This window comes from Streptopelia decaocto, assembly GCF_964273445.1.
Source record: "Streptopelia decaocto genome assembly, chromosome: 18".
Lineage (NCBI taxonomy): Eukaryota > Metazoa > Chordata > Aves > Columbiformes > Columbidae > Streptopelia > Streptopelia decaocto.
Window position 1 is genome coordinate 997,661 of NC_138673.1, and position 20,606 is coordinate 1,018,266.

The following is a 20,606-nucleotide window of genomic DNA, read 5'->3' on the forward strand; positions in this document are numbered from 1 at the left end:
AGGACGACAGCGGCTGCTCTGCAATGCGGCTCCGGCTGCCGGTGCCTCGCGGCACGGCCTGGCACAGACCAGCCGGCAGGGCTCCCCGCGCCAGCCCCGCGAACGTGCCAAACGTTCAGCCCAGCCTTGTTTTAAAACCCCTGCAGGGAGCCAGACGGGGAACAGGAATTTACCAGGTGGCCCCATGAGCGGGTGCTCTCCGGTGGCCTTTGGAAACAGGCGGTCTCATGGCTGATTTTAAAACACATACAATTTCAAGGTGTAAAAAACACATCTACTTTCAACATGTCCCTGCAGTGACTTCCCCATGTCCAGCAGATATGGGCCCAGGTTTGTTTTGCAAAAGCCATCTCTGAAAACCAAACCCCTTTGCAGGTGCTTTGCAGACCTATTTCCCAGGTGAAACTACCCCAGCTCTCTGCTGTCCTGGAATTATTAGCCCCACCACATCTTCATTTGAAATCACCAAGCACCACCACGTCAAAGCCCTTTAGCTGTTCATTCCAGCTGACTGTGGTAATTAGTTTCCTTAACTTCTCAATCCTCGCCACTTGGAGATGAAACCTGTCATTGCCAATCCATTTTCTTCCCTCCAGTTTCAAGGCAATCGGCTCCCTCACAGAACTAAGTTATTTTCCATCGGCTGCTCTTTGCAGTGGCCTCGCTGCGTGTCAAAACCAAGACAAAAATAGCATCCCCTCCTGTTCGGTCAGTGAGTGAGCACAAAACCCGCTGCCGGCACAGCCAGGATGGCTCACGCTGCATCGAGCATCGTCCCAGCGGGGGCACAGGGATATTCTTGTTAAAGGTACAGGAGAAGTACGAGACGCTCCTGGTCGCAGTTATTCTGCCATCCTTGGACAGGCAGCCTGTGTCTCACAGCACTTGTTCTACTTCCTTCATTTTGCGCCGGGTTCCTGGTTTCAGACACGAACTTCTCTGTTCTCCATTGGTTTGACGGCACTTCCCCGGCGCTCCTCGCCCCGCGCGTCGCCAGCTCCCGTTTCCATGAGTCAGCGCTTGCTCCCGCTGCACCGTCCCTCCTCCAGCCCAACTACTCGCCCGTATTTATGCGATTTCCTCGTTTATCTGATTGTTATCACCCCATGTAACAAACTCACGGAAGAAAAAAATCCGTCCAAGGCTTTTAACTTCAAACATACTGCCTCCAGCATGGGGAGTGCTGGAGCCACAAATCGCAAGATATTAAGAGAATATTCAGGGGAACGTTCACTAGAGATTTGCTCTTTCTTACACTTTCCCCATGCGTTCCCTCCTGCGCACCCTCTGACCACTGCCAGCTCTTCACACGTTCCTCACAGTGTGTTTAAAATTAGACATGCAGCTAAAATTGGAATCTCACAAATTCGTGTCCTCTCTATCTTTAAAGCCTCTTAGGAAAGCACCATCATTGGTCCTGGGAAAACAAACTCAGCCACTCCAGGAGAAAAATCATCTCAGGAGCCGTGGCTCGGCTGCCCTGCGATGAGCTCAGCCTCTCCAGCCTCCCCAGCCAGGGGGAAGTTAATGTTCCTGCAAAACTGAGACCAGGAGTGTGAGGGCAAAATAAAGTCTCAGGGCGATGCAGAGGGTCAGCTCTGCAAAACCCACTGCAGCCGGGTCCAGTGCACCAGAATTTCTCACCTTTAGCAGCAAGTCCAAAACTCAAGAGGTTTCGCAAGCAGATGAGAAAAAAATGACACTGAAATACCGCATGGCTGCTGAAAGGCAGCTCTGAACAGCTCCTGATATACTGCACACACGTTTCTTCACCTTTCGCAACCAGACATAAAATAGGGCAGTCGGTTGAGGGGGACGGAGGATTTGGAGAAACCCTTTTGTTTTTTCCTTTCCCCCAAGGGCAGCCTGTCCCTGTGCTGCAGAGACCTGGGATGGACCCGCGGGGACAAGGTCCTGAGCAGGGTGCTCGGGGTGCAGCTGCTCGTCTGGCTGAGCGGCCGCTGGCACCGTCAGTCCCAGGTTTGCTCCTCGTCCTGCTCTCCGGCGTGGGACAGAGCTCTGTGCCCATTGCTCCTTCCAGCTTCTGCTTGGCGAGGCGTGGGTGGCCCCGGACAGGCTTTCCCCAGCCGTGACCCGACCTCTCTCCACGTTAAACACAAGTTTTGTTTTGCACACCCAAGATGTATAGAGCCAGAAACCGCGGCTGATGGTTGCTGGGGTATGATCCAGCTTGACCTGCAGCGCAGGGTTGTGCAAAGTAAGATCCCCGAGTACAACAACATTGTCACCTTCCTGCCCTTGGGTCGCTCGGTGACCCCTGGGCATCCCTCACCTTGTCAGAAGGATGTCTGCATTTCAGAGGAGGAGAAACATGTACAAAGCCTGTTCTACCAGCTAGCATTTAACACTGGTGCACAAGCTTCTCCCCTTTCTCTTATCACTCTTCAGAAAGATTTGTCCCAGCCGCAGGACTGTGCTCTGTCCCCACCATGGCCAGGGGACACCGACAGCATCTCTGTTTCATCGCACAGGTTGGGAATGTGTGAAAGCCAGGCTATATCCCATAAAACCTAGTTCGGTTGTAAAATTCAGGTGCCAAGACAGCCAAGCTACCTTTTTCCACCATCGCACATTTTTCTAGGTGCTGCTGAGCAAGCCATTGAACATGCAGAGCAGCAGGCTCAAGCAACAGTGTTTCCACTAGAAAAAAAGAAGCAGAACGTAGAGGAAGTGGGAAGTAAATGTGTTAACATGGTCAGTGCAGACACAGAAAGACTTCGCAACCCCTGCTTCTTGTGTACTCATGTGCGTTGCCTGTTGTTTGAGCTAAAACATGGGTCTTGGCTCCCTACAGAAATTTTGGGGGGGGTTTGTTGTTTAGCTGTGAGCAACATTCAGCCTAAAGCTCCCAGCACTGCGGGCTCAGGCCCAGACAGTCCCAAGGTCTTTGTGGAGCATCTGGACTCTTTTTGGATGCCACATACCCGATAATTCTATTTTGTAAACACCAAAAAAATAACCTGGAGAAGAATGATAATATTTAGCACTTTGCAGGTTTGGTATTTTGATGGCTAGAGCAGGGACAACTGTTCTCTGTCTGAAATCTCATCCTGCTTGTAACAGATACTCTAACCCAAAGAAACACTGCCTAGAACAGTGTGAGACTTTGGTCCTGCTTTTAATGAGCAGAGAGACTGGATTCCTTTCCACGTCCAGCTGTGGGGGGGCAGATGTGCTCTTCCACCTCGGGAGGCACATCATGCAGCTGGAGCAGCAGGTTTTATATGCACAGCTTGGTTTTTGCCCAGATATCTGCTCCACAGTTCTCCCCAACCTGTTCCTGTTTTCCAGATTACTGGCAGTTTCCCACGGGCCAAGAGCACATTTTCTGCTTGGGTCACATTGCCTTAAAATGTGTTGTAGTTGTCCAGGCTCTGGCATGTCGGGAAAGGTGTTTATTGCCCCTCTCAGTAAAGCAAGAACTGATTTGGAGCAAGTATAGGATTTTGTCCTGCACTGAGAAGCCCCAAATCTCCAATGGGCTTACCAAGTAACTAAGAGACGGAGAGGAAAAAGTCATCCCTTGCACCACTCACAAGAGCCAGAGGTGCTGCTTGGTGGTCAACGTGGAAATGTCAACAGCAAGAGCAGCAGAAGACTTACAAGCTGCTGCCCAAAAGGGTGTTTTCCCAGAAGCGCTGTGCGGACGGCCGGGATGCAGCAGGAGCGGGGCAGCAGGGCACGGCCGCTCCTGCTCGTGTTCGTCCAGCAGGAAGGAAGAACACAGCCACCGGACACCCAAAGCAAGGGAACAAAGATGTTGCCGTGTCCCCTCGCTGAGAATTTAGAGATGGTGAAATGAGAAAGCTGCTGAGGCAGAAAATCACGGTGCAGTCATTCCCAGCCCAACATGGCCAACCCCTAAACCTGTTGGTCACCCCCAGTCCAGAGGAGCCAAGGACACAGTGAGGAGGCAATGGCTGGTGTCCCTCATCCTCCACATCCCACACAAGTGACCTGGCCAAGCCGTTTGGACATGTCTTTGTACAGAGAGTACGAGCTTACTTAGAAAGACAGTTAAAACAAAAGCTACTTTCCCCTTCATACAACCTCGCTTTGCCTTTTCTCCCATTCATTCCTCCGAATGAAGTCGCGCTGTCTCCCCGCGGCAGGCAGCTCTCCGAGGTTGGCCGTACATCCACAGTGCTTGCAGATAACAGCACCATGTCATCTGCATGAGGCTGAGCATTGCCAAGACGAGAGAAATTAATGCACTCGGATTTTGAGCAAGATGGAGTACGATCCTTTTTGTAATCGGGATTGCAGGAAATGGTGTCTGTAACAGCAAGAACTGGCTTCACTGCCCAGGAAGACCTTCCCACCCTACTGCCATCTTTTATTCTGCTGACCTACCCTTTCTAGTCAAGGGTACAGCTCTACACACCCTCAGACATTAAATGAATAGTTTACCATCTTTGCCGATGGAAAATTTGAAGCTCTCGAAATGCCGTGAATTCCTGCAAAAGGCGCAGAGCTTACGGTTAAACGCAGTTTGTCATGAACACTTGACATTGAGGATCTCTACCAGCATTTTATAATTCTCACTGTGTCTGTGCTTTGTGTTATTAAGCCCCACTGAGAGCAAAAGGTTCTTTTGTGGATATTTAAATTCCTGCTGACTGGGGGGCTCCTTGGTTTAAGCATCTTCAGTTGGGCTTTACAGGTTTTTTTAATATTCTCCGCTCCATACGCCCTCAAGGGAAGCTGAGGATTGGCTTTGAAGAAATGCAGATCCAAAGCAACCCCTTGAGAGCGAGGAGCAGTCACGAGAGCCGGCTCTGAGCACCCTCGCTGTGGCGGTTCATGGGGTGCCCGAGCAGGGGCATGAGCCCGTCCCTTCTGTAGGTGCAGCTGGGGAGGTTGGGGTCGAGCAATCCTGGAAGGGAAGGATGCAGGGAACACGCAGAAGGCGAATGACCCCCCTTTTCTCTCCTCTACCAATTCAGGGCACGAGGAGAGAGCCAGAGCTTCAGCAACCAAACCATCCCAAGTTTCCCGGGCCAAAGCAGATCCCACCGGAGCAACATCCCATAAGAGACGCAGACAACTGAGCTCTTGGGGGAAGTGCTCTAAAATCCATCTGACACCATTATGGGAACTTGCCAATTTCCAGCCAGACTGTATCTGTGCCACTTTAACCCCATTTGTCCTACACAGAAGACATTTTTCTCCTTCTCTGATATTTATTATTATGACTGGGATCCTACACCTGCAGTACCTGCAGATTCTCAGCAGGAAACTGTTTTCTTACCTCCCGTGTCCACGCAGAAATTTTGGAAAGCAAGACCAGAGTGATTTCAAAGGCCCAGGGCCAAGAAAAGGTTGATGAGAGCAAGCCCCCAGTGAGCATTAGTAACGTGGTGCAACACACGTCTGTGTGTTTCTCTGCAGAGGAGCCGGGCGATCCTGCGGTGCATGGCAGGATGCAGACACACAGCAAACGGATGGGAAAACATGGGCATGAGTCACAACGAGGGAAATTCCCACCAGACCTATGGAGAACATTCTTCTCCATGAGAGCGCTGCAGCTTCGGGACAGGGTTAGAGAGGTGGTGGGATGCCAGCCCTTGGAGATATTCAACGCTTGCCTGGATAGATGCTGAGCAACCTCTGCCAGCTCTGGAGCCAGCTCTGCTCGGGGCAGGGGGCTCCAAGAGTGTCCCCCAAGCCACCTCCATGACTCCAGAGGCCCCTTGGCAGCCCCCAAATGGGAGAAGGGCAACAGCTCTTCGCCCTTGGCACACAGGAGAGACCTGAGCAAGAAAGCTGAGATTAACTTGACCTATGGACAGTCTTAACATCTGCCCACAGATTGTCCCTGAGGGGATGGCAGAGCAATAGTGGCGGAAGCCGGGACGCAGGGCAGGAGCTTCCTCATAAAATCAACATCTCTAATGAACTCTGTCAGCCATCAGCCCTCAGGAGGCTCTTCCCCACACCAGGAGATCACTCCCTGAGGCAGCTGTCCTGTTTGCACAGGCAGCACTGACATCCCAAGGACAGATGTCCTAAAGGAAGCCCAGCTCCAGCAGCAGGACACACTGCATCCGTAGTGCTGGTCCCAGCCTGGCCAGGAGGAGCCACACTTTTGGAGATGCTCCGTGTCCCCATGTCCCCAGCTGTGACACAGCACCTTGCTCCCTAGGAAGCGGGTTCGAGGATGTGGCTTCCACAGCCCAGCAGCACCAGCACTTGCTCTGCCAGGGACAGCAGCGCTGAGCTCCCTCCTGGGTCTGAGCCGGGAGCCTTTCGCATCACTGAAGACATTGACTTCAAGGAGGAAATGCTGATTATTTTTCTTTCAGAAGAGGACAAGTTAGCCTTTCTGGGGGTCAACATACTGCCAGTACCACCACGTAACATCACAGCACTACCACAGTACATCGAGTACCACCATGGTACTGCCCCGGTATACCGGCACTGTGGTGATATTACCATGGTGCTGCCACAGCCCCATGGGAGTGGGAAGGGAAACGTTAGTCGCCCACTGAGCCAGGAGCCTCCAGGATCATGGGGAAACACTCAAAACAGCCCGAAGTCCAAGGGAAACTGGATGGCAGGTGCCCAAAACAAGCAGGGTCTTCACCCCCTCCACCATCACCCATGCACACAGCTGGTGCAGGAGGGACCCACTGCAGGGGTCAGCCCGAGCTGGGTGCATGGGCCACCCCCCAGGGTGCTGGATCACCCACAAACCCCCTTTGCACCAGCCACCTGCCCCCCGCCCCTCCAGCCTTCCCACCCACGCTCCCCCACCACGACTCAGTGCCTTCCTGCTCCCTGGCCAGCCTGCTCTCCCCAAGGCACAGAGACAGTAAGTTTGGTACAACCGATTTGACTCTTGGGATGAACAGAGAAGGGGGGGTGGCAGCAGAAATCCTTCGCACTCTGCTGCCCCATTTTTGGCTGGGGTGCTTCTGGAGCAGGCAGGGGCTGTGGTCAGAGGCAGACTGAGGACTGGGTGGTTAAATGTGGCCGTTCGCTAAGCATCATGACAAACAACCCTTCAAAAAATACCCATAAGAAACTCTTTCAATAAAACCATTTTCTCTCTCAGTGGGTTTCCAGCAACACCATTTCTCCTGCAAGCCGGTCCAGGCTGCTCCCCAGCCGGGCTCAGGAGCACAGCACAGGCTTGGCTCAAAAACCTCCTGCTAAACCCCGAGCAGGTCTGCTCAGCCCTTCTCCCCCATCCTCAAGAAGAACAGTCTGAGAGCTTATTCCTCCCCTGTTTTAAAAGCACCGCAGAGCTACCCCAGGGGATCCCAGGAACATGGCTGTTTTTACCCATGGGAAGGGAGGGCAAGCTGGCCCAAACAGGACAAGCTGATGAACTTCTGTGGCCTGAATCGAGGCGATGAGACTCTGGGGGAGCCTTTGGGGCTGTTTTTAGAGATGCTGCAAGGGGACGGGCATTGTATTGCCTTGAGGTGCCCTGATGCTGCCTGCAGGGACGAGGTTCCCCTCGAGCACGGGTGCCCCAAGCCCTCCCAGACTACCCTGAGCGGAGAGGGGCTGCTCTGGAAGGGGGTGGCAGTGAATCCTGTCCCGGCCACTACCTGCAGAGCCACTGATGCTGCTGGAGCGAGGAGATGCCGCAGGGACAGCTCAGCCTTTGCTGTGTCTGCACCAGGTGGGCTCTGCCCAGTGCTGGCCCTGTCAGGGCTCCAGTGAGACCCCCCACCAGCTCCGGCACCGGCCAGGGGAGAGACAGCTGGAAATGCCCATGGAAGGGCAGCGAAGGCAGCAGCTCCTTCTCTCGCATGCGGGTGTGTGGCAGCAGCTCTGGCAGCTCCCAGCCCCACGGGGAAGGTTTTGTGGGTGGCTCAGGCACCGCCAAGCGCAGCTGCTCCCCACCCCCGTCTTGTACCAAGGTGACATCCCCAAACGCTTTTCTCCCCAAAACACGCACCGCTGCACCCCGCCTGCCAGCAAAACCCCCCCGGGAGCCGCCTTACCTGGTGGGGTCTGTCCGTCCGGTTCCATCCCAGCCCTTCTATCGTGCGCAGCGGCCTAATGAGCTCCGGCACAGAGCGAACCCGCTGGGGGTCTGGAGGGGGACGGCAGAGCGTGCCTGGGGACTCTTCCTGGGGCTGGGGTGCTCCGGTCCCCTCCAGCCCCGTGGACAGCTGGTGGCTCGTCGTGTCACCGTCAGCCCCCACGCCTTCACGCGTGTCCGTGTCCGGGCAGGCGGAGGCCGCCGGGACGGTATCGCTGTGTCCCGCTGCCGCCGGCTCCGCGCCGGGGACCCCCCGCTCCGGCTGCTCCATGGCTGGCGCAGGGCGCTGGGCTCAGCCGCTGCCGGCGAGGGCTGCCCGTGGCTCCGGGAGCCGCCACGGAAACCCCGAAGGCATCAGAGCCACGGCGGCGGGAGCAGCCCGGGCCGCGCTCCCTCCCGGCGGGGACGGAGGCGGCGGCAGCAGCAGCATCTCTGCGCCGGGGGAGGCTCCATCCCCGCCTGGATCCGCCGGCTCGGCCCCCCCCGCACACCGTACAAAGGCTGCTGCCCTCAGCCCCCCGCCGCCCCCGGCCCCATCGCCCGCCCGGCCCGGGATGACGCAGCGGCGGGGCCGGGGGAGCCGCCAGCCCCTCACCGCGGCTCCGGGCAGCCCCCGCCGCAGACGCTGCCCAGTCATCAATATGAAGCCGGGCTCTGCACCCCGGGGGGGGCCGCGCCGCGCCCCCGGGCCGCCAATAGCGGCGGCTCCGCCGGTTTCCATGGCAATGGTGCGGGAATGGGGTTTGCTGCCTATTGATGCGGCAGCGGACAGGAGGGGTGGGAAGCGGTCGGGCTGTCCCCCCACATCACATCACCCCTCTGCACTCCGGGGTCGGGGTCCCTCAGAGCCCCCCAGCACGCTGGAATGAAGGGTTTGGGGACAGCAAGTCAGCTCCCGGGAAAGGCAGTGGGTTTTCCCCCTTCCCTCCCGCTCTGGTGAGCCGTGGGCACAAGAAGGGGCAGCTCAGCTCTGCCTGGGGATGCTCACACACCTTCCCTCTGGGAGAGCAGAACCTCAGCCTGCATCAACACCAAAACACAGGCTGGGCCCTGCCTGCACCATGCCCAGGGCATGGGCTGCCATGGGCAAGAGGTGGAGGGTGGTGTGAGCACAGCAGGAGGTGGGGGGGTTGATTTGATGTGGGGAGACAGGAGTTAGCAGCATTAACGGTGTGGCAAAGCAGGCACTGCCATCTCTGAGCACACACAGGCACACAGCAGGCAGACGTGTGCTCTGCCTCCCTCTGCCTGCTCCCCGCCTTGCTGTGCCTTTGATAGATCACCTCATTCATCAGGCTGTGCAGCATTAGCGATGCTCAGGGAGAAGCCACCAGACCACCCTGGGGACATCTGTCTGTCCTTGCTCTCCAGCCCCACTCAAAGCCTGACTCACTGCAGAGCAAGGTTTGATGATCCCAAAAACCAAGGAGGGTGGCACAGACCTCAGACCACTGCTGGGCAGCTGGGGACAGGTCCTGCCTCCCTGTGTCCTTGTGTGCAGCAGCATCTCCCGGTTCCACTGCTGGTGCTTCCCAGTGGTGGGGTGGAGACAGCATTTGGCATTTCACAGCGTGTTGCTCTGTTTGTGATCATGGTTCCTGCACCGGGAGAGCTGCTCTGGGCCTCTGCCCTGGGGGAGATGCAGCGCAGGGGCCTTCGGTGGCCCTTTCAAACACTGCTTTATGATCACCTCCTCTGAGAGCTCCGTCAGCACATCCAGATGTGTACTGTGCAGATGTGTCAGTGCTCGAAATGGATGCCATTGGCTATGCATCATCTCTGCCTGAGCAGAGACAGCGCAGGCAAATCACCGAGACAGTTATTTCTCACCACCGACTGCAAAGGGTGCAGATGACCCACTTAGATGGAGTCCTGCGGTGTGGGGAGTTACCGCCAGGTCTGACAGTCCCATCTCGCAGCAGACAGGGGCCTGCATCCCACCCGAGTCCCACATCTCCAAGCTGTCCATTTTAAGGAGTACGTGTACATGCTGGAGGAAGCCCCAGGCTGGTGATGAGCAGTGAATACAGCCAACAGACCAGAGGGAAGGCTCCAGACAAGTGATCCCACCTCCCTGTGTTTTCTGGTACCTGTGTATCTTCAGAACACCATCATAAGTGACCCCCTCCACTCCAGGAACAGCTCAGGATGGGTCCCACCACATCCCACTGCTGGGACCCCCCTGGTCCCTGCCCATGATTGTTTCCCCCCCAGAAGACACCAGGCAGGATCTCCAAGCGCTCCACAGCTTGCTGACAAGACAGAATAAGCAGGTTTAATTAGCAGGAGGCGAGAGCCAGTGGTGGGAAGGGAAACGCACCACTGATAAGATCGCGTGGTTGTGAACAGCGCGCACACCGCTCACAGCGCAGCCTCCTTGGAAACCCTGCTCCGACACGGCTTGCTTTGCACTTCCACTGCCACGTGCTGCTCAGTCTCTGCTCATCTTATCTGGACCTGCTGCCACCACAGCCCCCCAGGCAGCTCTGCTTCTCTCCCTCACCAGTGCCAGACTCATGTGGCTCCATGTCCCCCCCAGGACCTGCTGCCCTGGAGAAAGAGGGGTCAGGGACAAGCCAGGTTCAGTTTTGGATCTCCCACAGCTTTCACTCAAAGCCACAGTTAGATGAGATGAAGGTCCAGGATGGGATGTCCACACTCCCCCCAGGAGGGAGGGGATGCATCCTCAGGCCCTGAGCTTTGGAAGCTGGAGATGGTCTTTCCCTCCTTGGCCAGTCTGCAGCTATTTAGCCAGTTGAGTAAATCATGGCTACAGACCATCCTTAGAAATAGAGGGTGCTTCCCTCTGGAAGGGGAGAAGACAAATACATCCAGGCTATCAAAAAAAAGAAATGACACCGTGGCTCAGGAGCTCCCTGAGCTGCAAGTCAGTGAAGCCTTCACAAGAGCTACAGGGATGGGGTGCTACAGGCACCCCAGTCCTCCAGGTCACCCAGGGTTCTGCTGTGGGGCCATGCTCCTTGTAGAGCAGATAAGCCAAAGCACTTTCTAGAAGGACCCTTGAAGCTCGCTCAGGGGAAAGGTGATGCCATAAAGCAACTGATGAAGAATGGCTGATAGCAGAGATCTCAAGATCAACAACTCAAGTCTGGGGAGATGACAAAGGACCCCAGCAGAGCCCTCCAGCAGCACCTACTGCTCTCCAAAGGAGCCAGCCCTTTGCCTGGTGGTGCAGGGACAGGAATTCAGTGCATGGTCCATCAGTGCCTCCTGCCCTCTTCTGTCAGGAAAGACCAGGGACGGGGCTGCTCCACAATGGGCAACAAGTGAGAAGCCAAGTGTGACCCCAGCACACACATGATCATCAAAACCATGGGGCCATCCCACTGCTTTTGAACAGGACACTGATAACAGGGTCCCTTGGCAGCCTCAGGCAAGATGAGATGAACCAGGACCAGGAACCCCAGCCAAGAGGAGACAGAGCCAGGACTACAGCAAAGGTGTAGGGTCCATCCAGGTGCAGGACCAGAGACACCCTACCTGCAACATGCAGCTAGAGACAAGCTTCTTACAATACAGATCCAGGGAACCACCTAGGCAACAGGACCAAACAGAGGTTTACCTCCACCAAAGCTCAAACAAGGACTGAAGACCCAGGACTGAGCTTAAATAGTGCTCCTGGCCCAGGGGCAGCAGGTCTGCAGGTGGGGCTGCTCAGAGCAATTAAGACCCATTAGTGCCTGCTGGGTCCTGTTGAGCTCCACCCAGGACCATGCCAGCCCTGGGGGACCCACACAGGGGTGCAGGGACAGTGACATGTGTCAGCATTCACAGGCACCTCCAGATGGAGGTGACCAGTGGGCTCCAACCCATCTCCACCTTCATCCCTGGGGATGGCCCAGCCCCTCTGCCCCTGTGCGTGAGTGACCGTGGGGATGCACAGTGATGTTACCTGTCCCCACTCTCTCCCCGGCGTCCTTCAGCTCCTGCTTCCCGCCTCTGTGCACCCACCCTGGGGTGAGGATTTGCTCTGACACATCCTGGCCCAGCTCCATGGAGGAGAAGACGATGGCCAAGTTGCCCACACTCGCTCTTCCCCTGATCCTGCCATTCCCTGGCAGCACATGGTTGCTGGCGACATCGTGTCGTGGAGCAGCGCAGGGACCAGACCCCGGTTAAAAATAGGCCAGCAGAAAAGGGGATGATGTGATGGGCTGGTACTGCTCAGGGTCACAGTGCAGCCGCAGACATGGTGGAAACACCATCATGTGGACCTGATGCAGGAGAGATGGGCTCCTACCCCAGGTACCGGCACAGCCTATAGGCCTCCCCAAAGCAGCCCTGAGAGCACGGGGATGGGCACCTGGCCCCTCAGCAGCACCCGGAGGGGTCTCAGCCCCCGTCCCTGCCCCGCTCGGGGCATTTGTGGGTGTCCAAAGCAGCAGGGACTGGGGTCTGGGCTGCCCGCCCAGCTCTGCGGCATCGCCAGGCAAGGATAAACCGGCACAGGTCCTGCGGGGACCAGGAGCTCACCCCAACAGGACACGTTTCCCCACCAAAACACATTCAGTACGACAGGAAGGCACTAAAACCAGAGTTGCTTTTTGAAAAAAAAAAAAAAAAAAACCAACAAACCAACAAAAAAACTAGCAGTTTCTGTTTTGCTGCTCTCAGCAAGAAATGTGTTTCCCGACATCCCTCCCTCCAGTGAACACAGAGTGGCCGTAATATTCATAACAACAACAGCCAGCCCTCGATCAAAAACATCCAGTGTTTATCCTTCCCAATGTTTTGAATATTCACTATTAGGAGGTGAACTTTCAAAACTTTTGCATGTTAAAAACTCGGGCTTGCTTTTCCTTCCCGGCACGCAGCAAATCGAAAGCTGCTCGGGGCGGTCTGCGCTGGCTGCTTGGGGCTTTTTTTAGCCCTTTTCTGGTTTTGTTGTTTAAAAACTTGCCTCCTTGTGACCATGACGACAGTTTCGATTTGGTTTTTTTCTCCTTCCTCATCCCATTGGAACAGTCACAAAGCCAGGGAACGTGGGAAAGCCAGGACAGCAAGGAGAAGCAAAACACCTTGGTCCTTTCTGGCCGGCCCAGGAAGGGGTCAAAGTGAAAGAAAAATACCCCAAACTCAATGAAAAACACATACACACACTCCCCAAAACAGCACAAGAAGTTTTACAAAATGTGGAAACTTTCCATTAACTTTTGGGCTCAAAAAAAGGGAAAATAATGTGTATTTTTAGTACTTAAGTATTTTTTTTGTCTACTATTTTTAGATGCCCACTCAAAGCCCAGGGTGAGGCTGCCTGGGGCTTTTGGGGAGCTAATGTTTGGGGAACAGGGACCTTGCAGCCACCCCTGTAAGGCCGGTTGGTTTGAGACCCCCCAGGAAAGACGGGACAGGGGTGTGTGGCTGGAGGGTGACAGGGACCGCCCGATGATCTCATTGCTCCACATGGCCTTATGGCCATGGCTGGGGCTGCAGTGGGACACTGTGGCTTTGCTGGTGAGCCTGGGGGGACGGAAGCTGAGACCCCTGTGATGATGGGCTGAGATTTGCCGGCACCTCTTGAGCCATCTCCACCACCCCCACCCATGGCCCTGTACCCCTCAAAGGCTCCTCCGGGGCTTCAACCATTGGGGTTCAGCAGCCTGTGAACTCCCGGTGCCTCCCGCTGCGGGATGTCCCCGTCCCCGTGGCCCTGGGCACTGCGGGTGGCTTTGTATTCCCCAGAAACAGAATAAAAAAGTCCACAAGTCAAGGATGAAGGAGTTTTATTTAGCGCCCCCTCGCCCCACCGCATTTGTCAGCACACATGGAGCCACATCCACCACCGGGGACTGTCCCCATTGCACGTGGCCACCCCTTCCCAGGGCTTCGCCACGTGGAAAGCAAAGATGAGGGGGAAAAGAAAGCTGGAATTGGAGTCTTTGCTACCTACCTGGCGTCCCAGCACCGCGCTCCCTCCACCCGCTGGGCCCCACGTGGGGCACCGGCCACGCGGCCGCTCTTCCCCACGTGGCCATGCCCAGAGGGACAGGGGGACGAGCAGAGCACCCGCAGCCCGGGGGTGGTGACAGTGCTCGTGGGGCGGGCGGCCGAGCGCAGACACCCCCGTGAGCCGGGCACAGCGCGTTCCGTGCTCCGTGACCGCGCAGGACTCGTGCCGGCTGTGGTGGCAGCAGTGATCTCTTCTCCGTAGCCCACAGTACACTCATCCATAAAGTAGGAAACACTACACCCTGCAGTGCTGTTTAGTAGTGCTTTCTACTTTATGGGTGACTGCACTGTCTCTCAGTCGGTGTCCGGTGGCTGCTTCTCCTCCGGTGACGTGCTCGCTTCTGCCCGCGCGGGGCCACCTCCCGCACCCCGCGTGGCCCGGCCGTGGGGCCACCTTCGGCGTCGGCATGGCCAGGGATGTGAATTGCAGGTCTGGTCTCAGCCCAGCAACAGAGAGCCCCTGTGGGCACCAGCTCCACCTTGGGCATGGGGGACATCCTCGTCCCCACGGAGGAGATCCTGCCTTGTGCCCCCTCGTCTCTCCTAAAACCCCGTCCTGGGCACAGGGGACATCCTCACCTTGTCCCATGGGTGAGACTGTACCTCATACCCCATCGTCCCACCTTGAGCTCTAGCCTTGGGCACTTTGTCCCCAAAGCAGAGAAGATATGTTAGATCCCATCCTGGTCATGGAGGACAGCTGTGACTTGTCTCCAAAGGGGGGACCTCAGTTCAGTCCCCATCCAGGAGAAAGCTTTCACTTGTCCCCCAATGAAGGACTTCACTTAATATGCCATCTAGATCATAGGAGACCATTTTGACTTGTCCCCAACCAGGAGACCACCACCTCAGGCTCCACCCTGGTCACAGAGAACCCCCTTGCCTTGTCCCTTCTGTTGGGGACCCCACCTCAAACCCCATCGTCCCCTCTTAGACCCCATCCTTGGCATACATGGTCCCTTTGCCTTGCCCCCATGGGGACACCTCCACCTCACACCCCCTCCCATTTACTGAGGACCCCCCTGTCTTGTCCCCATGGGGAAGATCCCAACTTGAACTCCACTGCTGCCCTTCAAGCCCCATCCTGATCACAGAGGACCCCATTGCCTGGATCTTAAGGGTGGGATTCCACCTCAAACTCTATCATTGCCCCTCAAATCCCATCTGTGTCACAGGGGCCACCTTTGCCATGTCCCTAGGAGGGGACCCACCTAAACGGCACTCTGGTCACAGAGGACCCCTTCACCTTGCCCCCATGGTGGGGAGCCCATGGCAAACCCCATTCCTGCCACCCCATGGGGGACTCTACCTCGTCCCCCCATCGCCATTACCGCACACCCCATGGCCCCATACCCCTGCCCTTGGGACCACAGGAGCTCCATGGACTGGGGCTCCCCATGGGACCCCACCTCACCCACCTGCCAGCCCCATGGAGACCCTTTTGATGCCCCATTGCCCTTCAGGCCATGTGCTGGGGGTCATGTGGAGGTCCCTGCACCCAGGGCCATGCAGATCCCCAGCCCCGCCAGCCTCACCTCACTGCCCACCAGCCTGCGCGTCCACCCGGTCCCATCCCCACCGCCGCCGAAAACCCTCGGGTGTCACTTCTGCTTTGGGCACTTCCCGCCTCCGCCCGCCCGCCAGCGCGGCACCTCCTCCCCCCACGCCGCTCCCCGGCATGGGGGGCACCCCCTTACCTGCCATCGGCCCCCGGCACCCACCGCCCCCTCGTAGCAGGATTGGGGCCACGGCCATTGGTACCCTAGGAGACCCCGTCTGCTCCTCGAGCGCCACGTGGGCACCTTGGCTGGGTCCCCCCGTTACCAGGTTGGGGCGCGGATGGCCCACGCTGGGTGCTGATGGCCCATGCTGGGTGCTGGTGACCCACACCGGGTGCTCGTGGTGCGTGCTGGTTGCCGGTGGCCCACGATGGGTGCTGGTAGCCCATGCCAGGTGCGGGTGCTGTGGGGTGCTGCACGGGTGATGGTGGCCGGGGAGCAATGGGCCCCTGCGGGGAGCGGGGCCGCTTTTAACCCCATCCTGCCCACGTGGCCCAGACCACAGGAAGAGCCGTAGCTGCCGAGCAGATAACGGTGCAGGGTCCCACCCAGCGCCACCCCGCAGCGCAACCGCAGCCGGCCCAGCCGCCGGGCGAGGGGCGGCCGCCACCGAGCGCCGGAAGCACCGGGGGCCGTTGCAGAGCAGCCGGTTACGCTCTCCTGGGCTTCGCTGCCGAGAGCGACAAACATGTTTGTGCAAAAAAAAAAAAAAGAAAGAAAGAAAAAAAAGGCTGTTTGCACAGGGTGACAGTAACCGAACCCACCCCCCGCCCCACGGCGGCATGGGGACAGGGCGGCCACGTGGCTCCATGGCGTCTCCTCGGCCCGTTCTGATGGTGGGACCTGTATGGGGGCAAGCCGTCCCCAAACACGGAGAGACCTCACGGAGGTGTCAGCAGCCCGTGGTGGGGGCTGCAGGATCCAGGGCGCTGCCCAGTGCCGGGGGTGACATGAGTGCGGATGTGGGAGCCAGCGGGCTCTGAGCCCCAAACCAGCTCTTTAGGAAACGTGTTGCGCAAGGGACCTCCTGGAGCCTCTCGCCCTGGGTGCTCTGCAACAGCAGCCCAGCCCCGGGGCAGCAGTGACGGCCACGGGAATACAAGGCCCCCGGGAAGAAAACGGAAAGCTGCGTTTGCAGGGTTTGCACGCCCGGGTCACCAGGGCTGTCGCTGCCTCGTGGCACCAGGGCTGGAGCAGCCACGGGACAGCACACGGGGGCAGTTTGCACGGCCAGGACCACAGTGCATGCTGGAAGCTCTCCCTGCCCCAGTGCTGGATGAAACCGCGCATTAAACTAGATTAAAAACTAGGAGCTAGATCCCAGTGACTGTAAACGGGGCTGCACTGGTCCGTGCAATGGTTTTCATGCAGCGCTGCAAAAACCTCTTTTTAGGCCGACGCGCCTCACTCTCTACATCAATAATCTGGACGGAAATGTGAAAAAAACCAACCCTACTGTTGAGGTTTGCAGAAGGCAGAGGAAGAGCAAAGTCAAAAATAACCGAGCAGTGGCATGGTGAGAAGTGATTTGCCTTGAGCAGCACATGCGCTGCTGGCAGCAGGTAGAGGGGGCTTTGGCAGAGAGGGGACTGGTCATAAAACTCCCCAAACTGGGGCTGAACTGCTCAGGGAGTTTCACTAGAAAAAACCCACCAGAAGTGGCTGGAGTGAGTGCAGTCCCTGCGCCTCCATCCCCAGCGGGCTGCCATCTCCCACCATCGCTGGCCACGTGCCTGTGTCCATCCCTTATGGTCACCAGGCTGGTGACAATCCATCAGGGAGCTCGAAGCGGCCATTGGTGATGTCTCCACAGGGTCCATGTGGCAGCTGATGCAGCTCTGGCCCAGACCAGCGTCCCCGTGCCTTGCCGGTGGCATGTGGCCAGCAGCTCTGTGATGGTGGAGGCCACCACGCGCACGGCTGGTCCCACGTGGAGCTGGGCTTAGGTGTCTCCTGGGCTTCCCGGATTAGCCCTCCTGGGGACACGCAAATTGTTCCTGACCCAAAGACCCTCCTGGAGACATCACCCAGCGCTGTGGCCACCCCAGTGCCATGGGTGGGTGGTGGGTGCCATCATGGTGGGGGTCAGAGCTGCAGAGGGTACAGCCAACTCTGCTCTCACAGCAAAGCTGAGGGGCATTTTTCAGGGCAGCGGGAGGGAGCTTTGGTCCCAGAGATGCTGCTCAGGGAGGCTACAACAAGCCTTGCTCCAGCGACAAGCTGGCCTCTGCTAAACCCAGAGGGCTGGGAGGCAGGGGGTGGTGGGGAGAAGCCCTCACAAGTCGCATTTTACTGGGTAATTTACAGATTATCCCAAATTTTAGAGAAAAGTCCTTTTCGAAGCTGTGTTGCAAAGCAAGACGAGCCGGTGCGCCCAGGAGCCGTGCGGGAGGCTGCAGGCGCCTTCCCGGCAGGGAAGTGGGGGAGGCGACGCTTCCTCTTTCCCCCAGCGAGCGCGGACAGGGGGACATGACATTTGTGGGTGTCCCAAGCTGGTTTCTCTCTTCCAGCCAGAGCCGCCTGTGCTGCAGGAGGAGGAAATCAGCAGATCTGGTTCCTCAGGCTCAGATGGGAAGGTCTAAAAGTCTCCAACTGATGATGAACTTACCACATCCCCTGGGCACTGGTTAATTTTACCGACCGGCAAACGAGGCCGTAGGACTTTCTACCCCAGCCCTTGGCTCTGGATCTCTGGTGCCACTCTACACACTTGGCTAAAATAGCTCCTGATTTTGGGAGCTTTTTGGGGTTGGGGGAGGCTGGAGCGGCTGTGGTTCCCCCCTCGGAACCTTGTGAAGTGTCCGATCCCCAGCGCAGCCCCTCTCTGACCCTGCCCACCCACTCATGTCACCCAGGGACTCACCGCTGGACCCCAGGGCGCTGGGTGCTGCTGCAGCTCCCCAGCCCAAACCGTCCCCCCCGCGGCACCGTTCCCGGCGCTGCCCTCCCTTCCCCTTGTCCCAGGGCACCCAGATGTGGGTCGAACACCCGCAAGCATCCCCGTGCACCCAGTTTATGCTCTGTATTGAGCACCAAGGGTGCATTACCGCCGCCTCCCCCAGGACCTGGGCTCCCTGCGGGACGTGGGCTGTTGCTTTTCCAGTAACTCTCCCAGTATCAGCGAGCACAGGAGAGTGGGAACCAGGGGCTCGGGAGGCAGCAGCGCCATCGGCCCCGGCCCGCGGGCAGGGGGAAGGGCCCTTGTCGGGCTGCACAGCCCGGGCGCTGTGAAAGCGCTGATATTTCTTATCGAGCCTTGCAGCAACTTCCCCTCCTCGCTTGCGGTCGCGGCGCTCGCTGCACGCAGGGGAAGTGGCGGCCAGGCCGGCTGCCTTCGGCCTCGCGCTGTGTTTAAAGGAGACGAGCTCCTGCCGGCGCCCTGCCCTGTGGCCCCAGCTCTGGGCTGGGGACAGGCAGCTGTTCACACTCCATCCATCCATCCAGCACCTCGTGGGCCTGAGAGCTGTGAGGAGGAGGAGGAGGGAGGGGGTTGTCTCACCCAAAGCCTCCCTGAGCCCCCTGGGGCCAGAGTGAAAGGGGGTCTGCCAGTCACAGCCCCAGTGGCACAGCCGGCCAGTAGCTCCTCCTGGCCATCATTCTGCCAGAAACCACCAGAGCCGCGGTGCCTTAGTTGTGCCACTGTTAACACTGAAGCCTAATGACTGCCCTCCCTACACAAGCCACTTTCTTCCTTCTGAGAACAGGAAACCAAGGTGCAGGGATGAGCACAGCTCACTCTGCTTTGAAGCACAAAGGATGGCCTCAAAAAGACCCCTGGCATAGGGGGCTCCGACCTGGCGATGCTCCTGGAGAGGGCAGGGAGGGTGGTTGCTGCACCAGAAAAATCAGGGTGCCAGAAACAGCTCCCAGGAGCTTTCTGGATGGGCAGAGCATCGATCACCAGCATCCTGCCAGGCACAATGGGGCACGAGGAGGGTGCTGGCATGGGGCGTGTGCTCCCTGCCCGACCCTGCTGCCCGCACCCTGCCCGGCCCCGCTGCCCGCACCCTGCCCGTCCCCGCTGCCCGCACCCTGCCCGACCCCGCTGCCTGCACCCTGCCCGACCCCGCTGCCCGCACCCTGCCCGGCCCCGCTGCCCGCACCCTGCCCGTCCCCGCTGCCCGCACCCTGCCCGACCCCGCTGCCCGCACCCTGCCCGGCCCCGCTGCCCGCACCCTGCCCGGCCCCGCTGCCCGCACCCTGCCCGGCCCCCGGGAAGCGCGGGGCCGGGCTTGGAGCGAGGCCGTTAAAAGTGAGTCAACTAGAAAGTGCCGGGTGAAAGAGGCGGCGAGCGGGAGGCAAATAAGAGCGCGAAGGGAAACCTCAAAAAGCCGAAGTGACGCGCCGGGGCGGGTGCGGGGGGACACACGGGTGAGCGCGGGCGCCTTCGCTTTGCCCATATATAGACAAATCGTGGCCCGTCTGCGCCAATGACGGGCGCGGGACCGTTGGGCTGGTGCCGTGGGGCACAAAGTGCTCCGTCATTTTCCATGTCACCTGCTGCAACCGGCCTCGCAGGTGGGGGAAGGGGAGGGCTGGCACCCCCAGACAGGCCCCCCCACGGTGCCCGTGCCGCACTGTAGCAGCACAGATGAGCAACTCCTGTTTTCCCCTTTCCTGCTTTAAACCGAGGGTTGCACAACCTCCCGGCGTGCTCCGCACCAGCGAGGGCCCAGTTGGGATGGAGGATGCTCTGGGATGGGGCCCAGCAGCGACACAGGGAGAGGGCGAGAGCCACCTCGCCGGGCTCTGGACCTTTGGGGCAGGATGGGTGCAGGAGATGCGGGGCTGAGCTCTGTGGTGACCGTCCCTCCATTCCCGGCTGTCCCTGTCGCCCCAGACACAGCGCAGGAAGAGCTGAGCATCTCCAAGGTCTGGAGACCCCAAGGAGGGGGACAGGCATCCAGGGCTGCCAGGAAGCATCTCCCCAAACCTGGCACTGATGGCACCTTTCCAGACCAGCCAGGCCAGGCGGTGCTGGGAGAGTGGTATCAAAACCCCAGACTGGCCAAGGGGCCTGATCCTGCAGCTGCCAGGGCGTGCTGACCCCCTGCCCT

General features: G+C 58.4%; 1 protein-coding gene across 1 annotated transcript in view; it reads right to left on the minus strand.

Moving 5' to 3' along the window:
• TSPOAP1 (TSPO associated protein 1) overlaps positions 1–8,291 on the minus strand; it is a gene marked incomplete at its 5' end in the record, with an annotated part of 73,975 nt that extends 65,684 nt beyond the window's left edge. The window contains one exon of the mRNA XM_082068315.1: positions 7,980–8,291. Within this exon, the coding sequence (XP_081924441.1) occupies positions 7,980–8,291 (312 nt within the window). The remainder of the gene's footprint in view (positions 1–7,979) is intronic.
• Between the last annotated feature and the right edge of the window lie 12,315 nt (positions 8,292–20,606).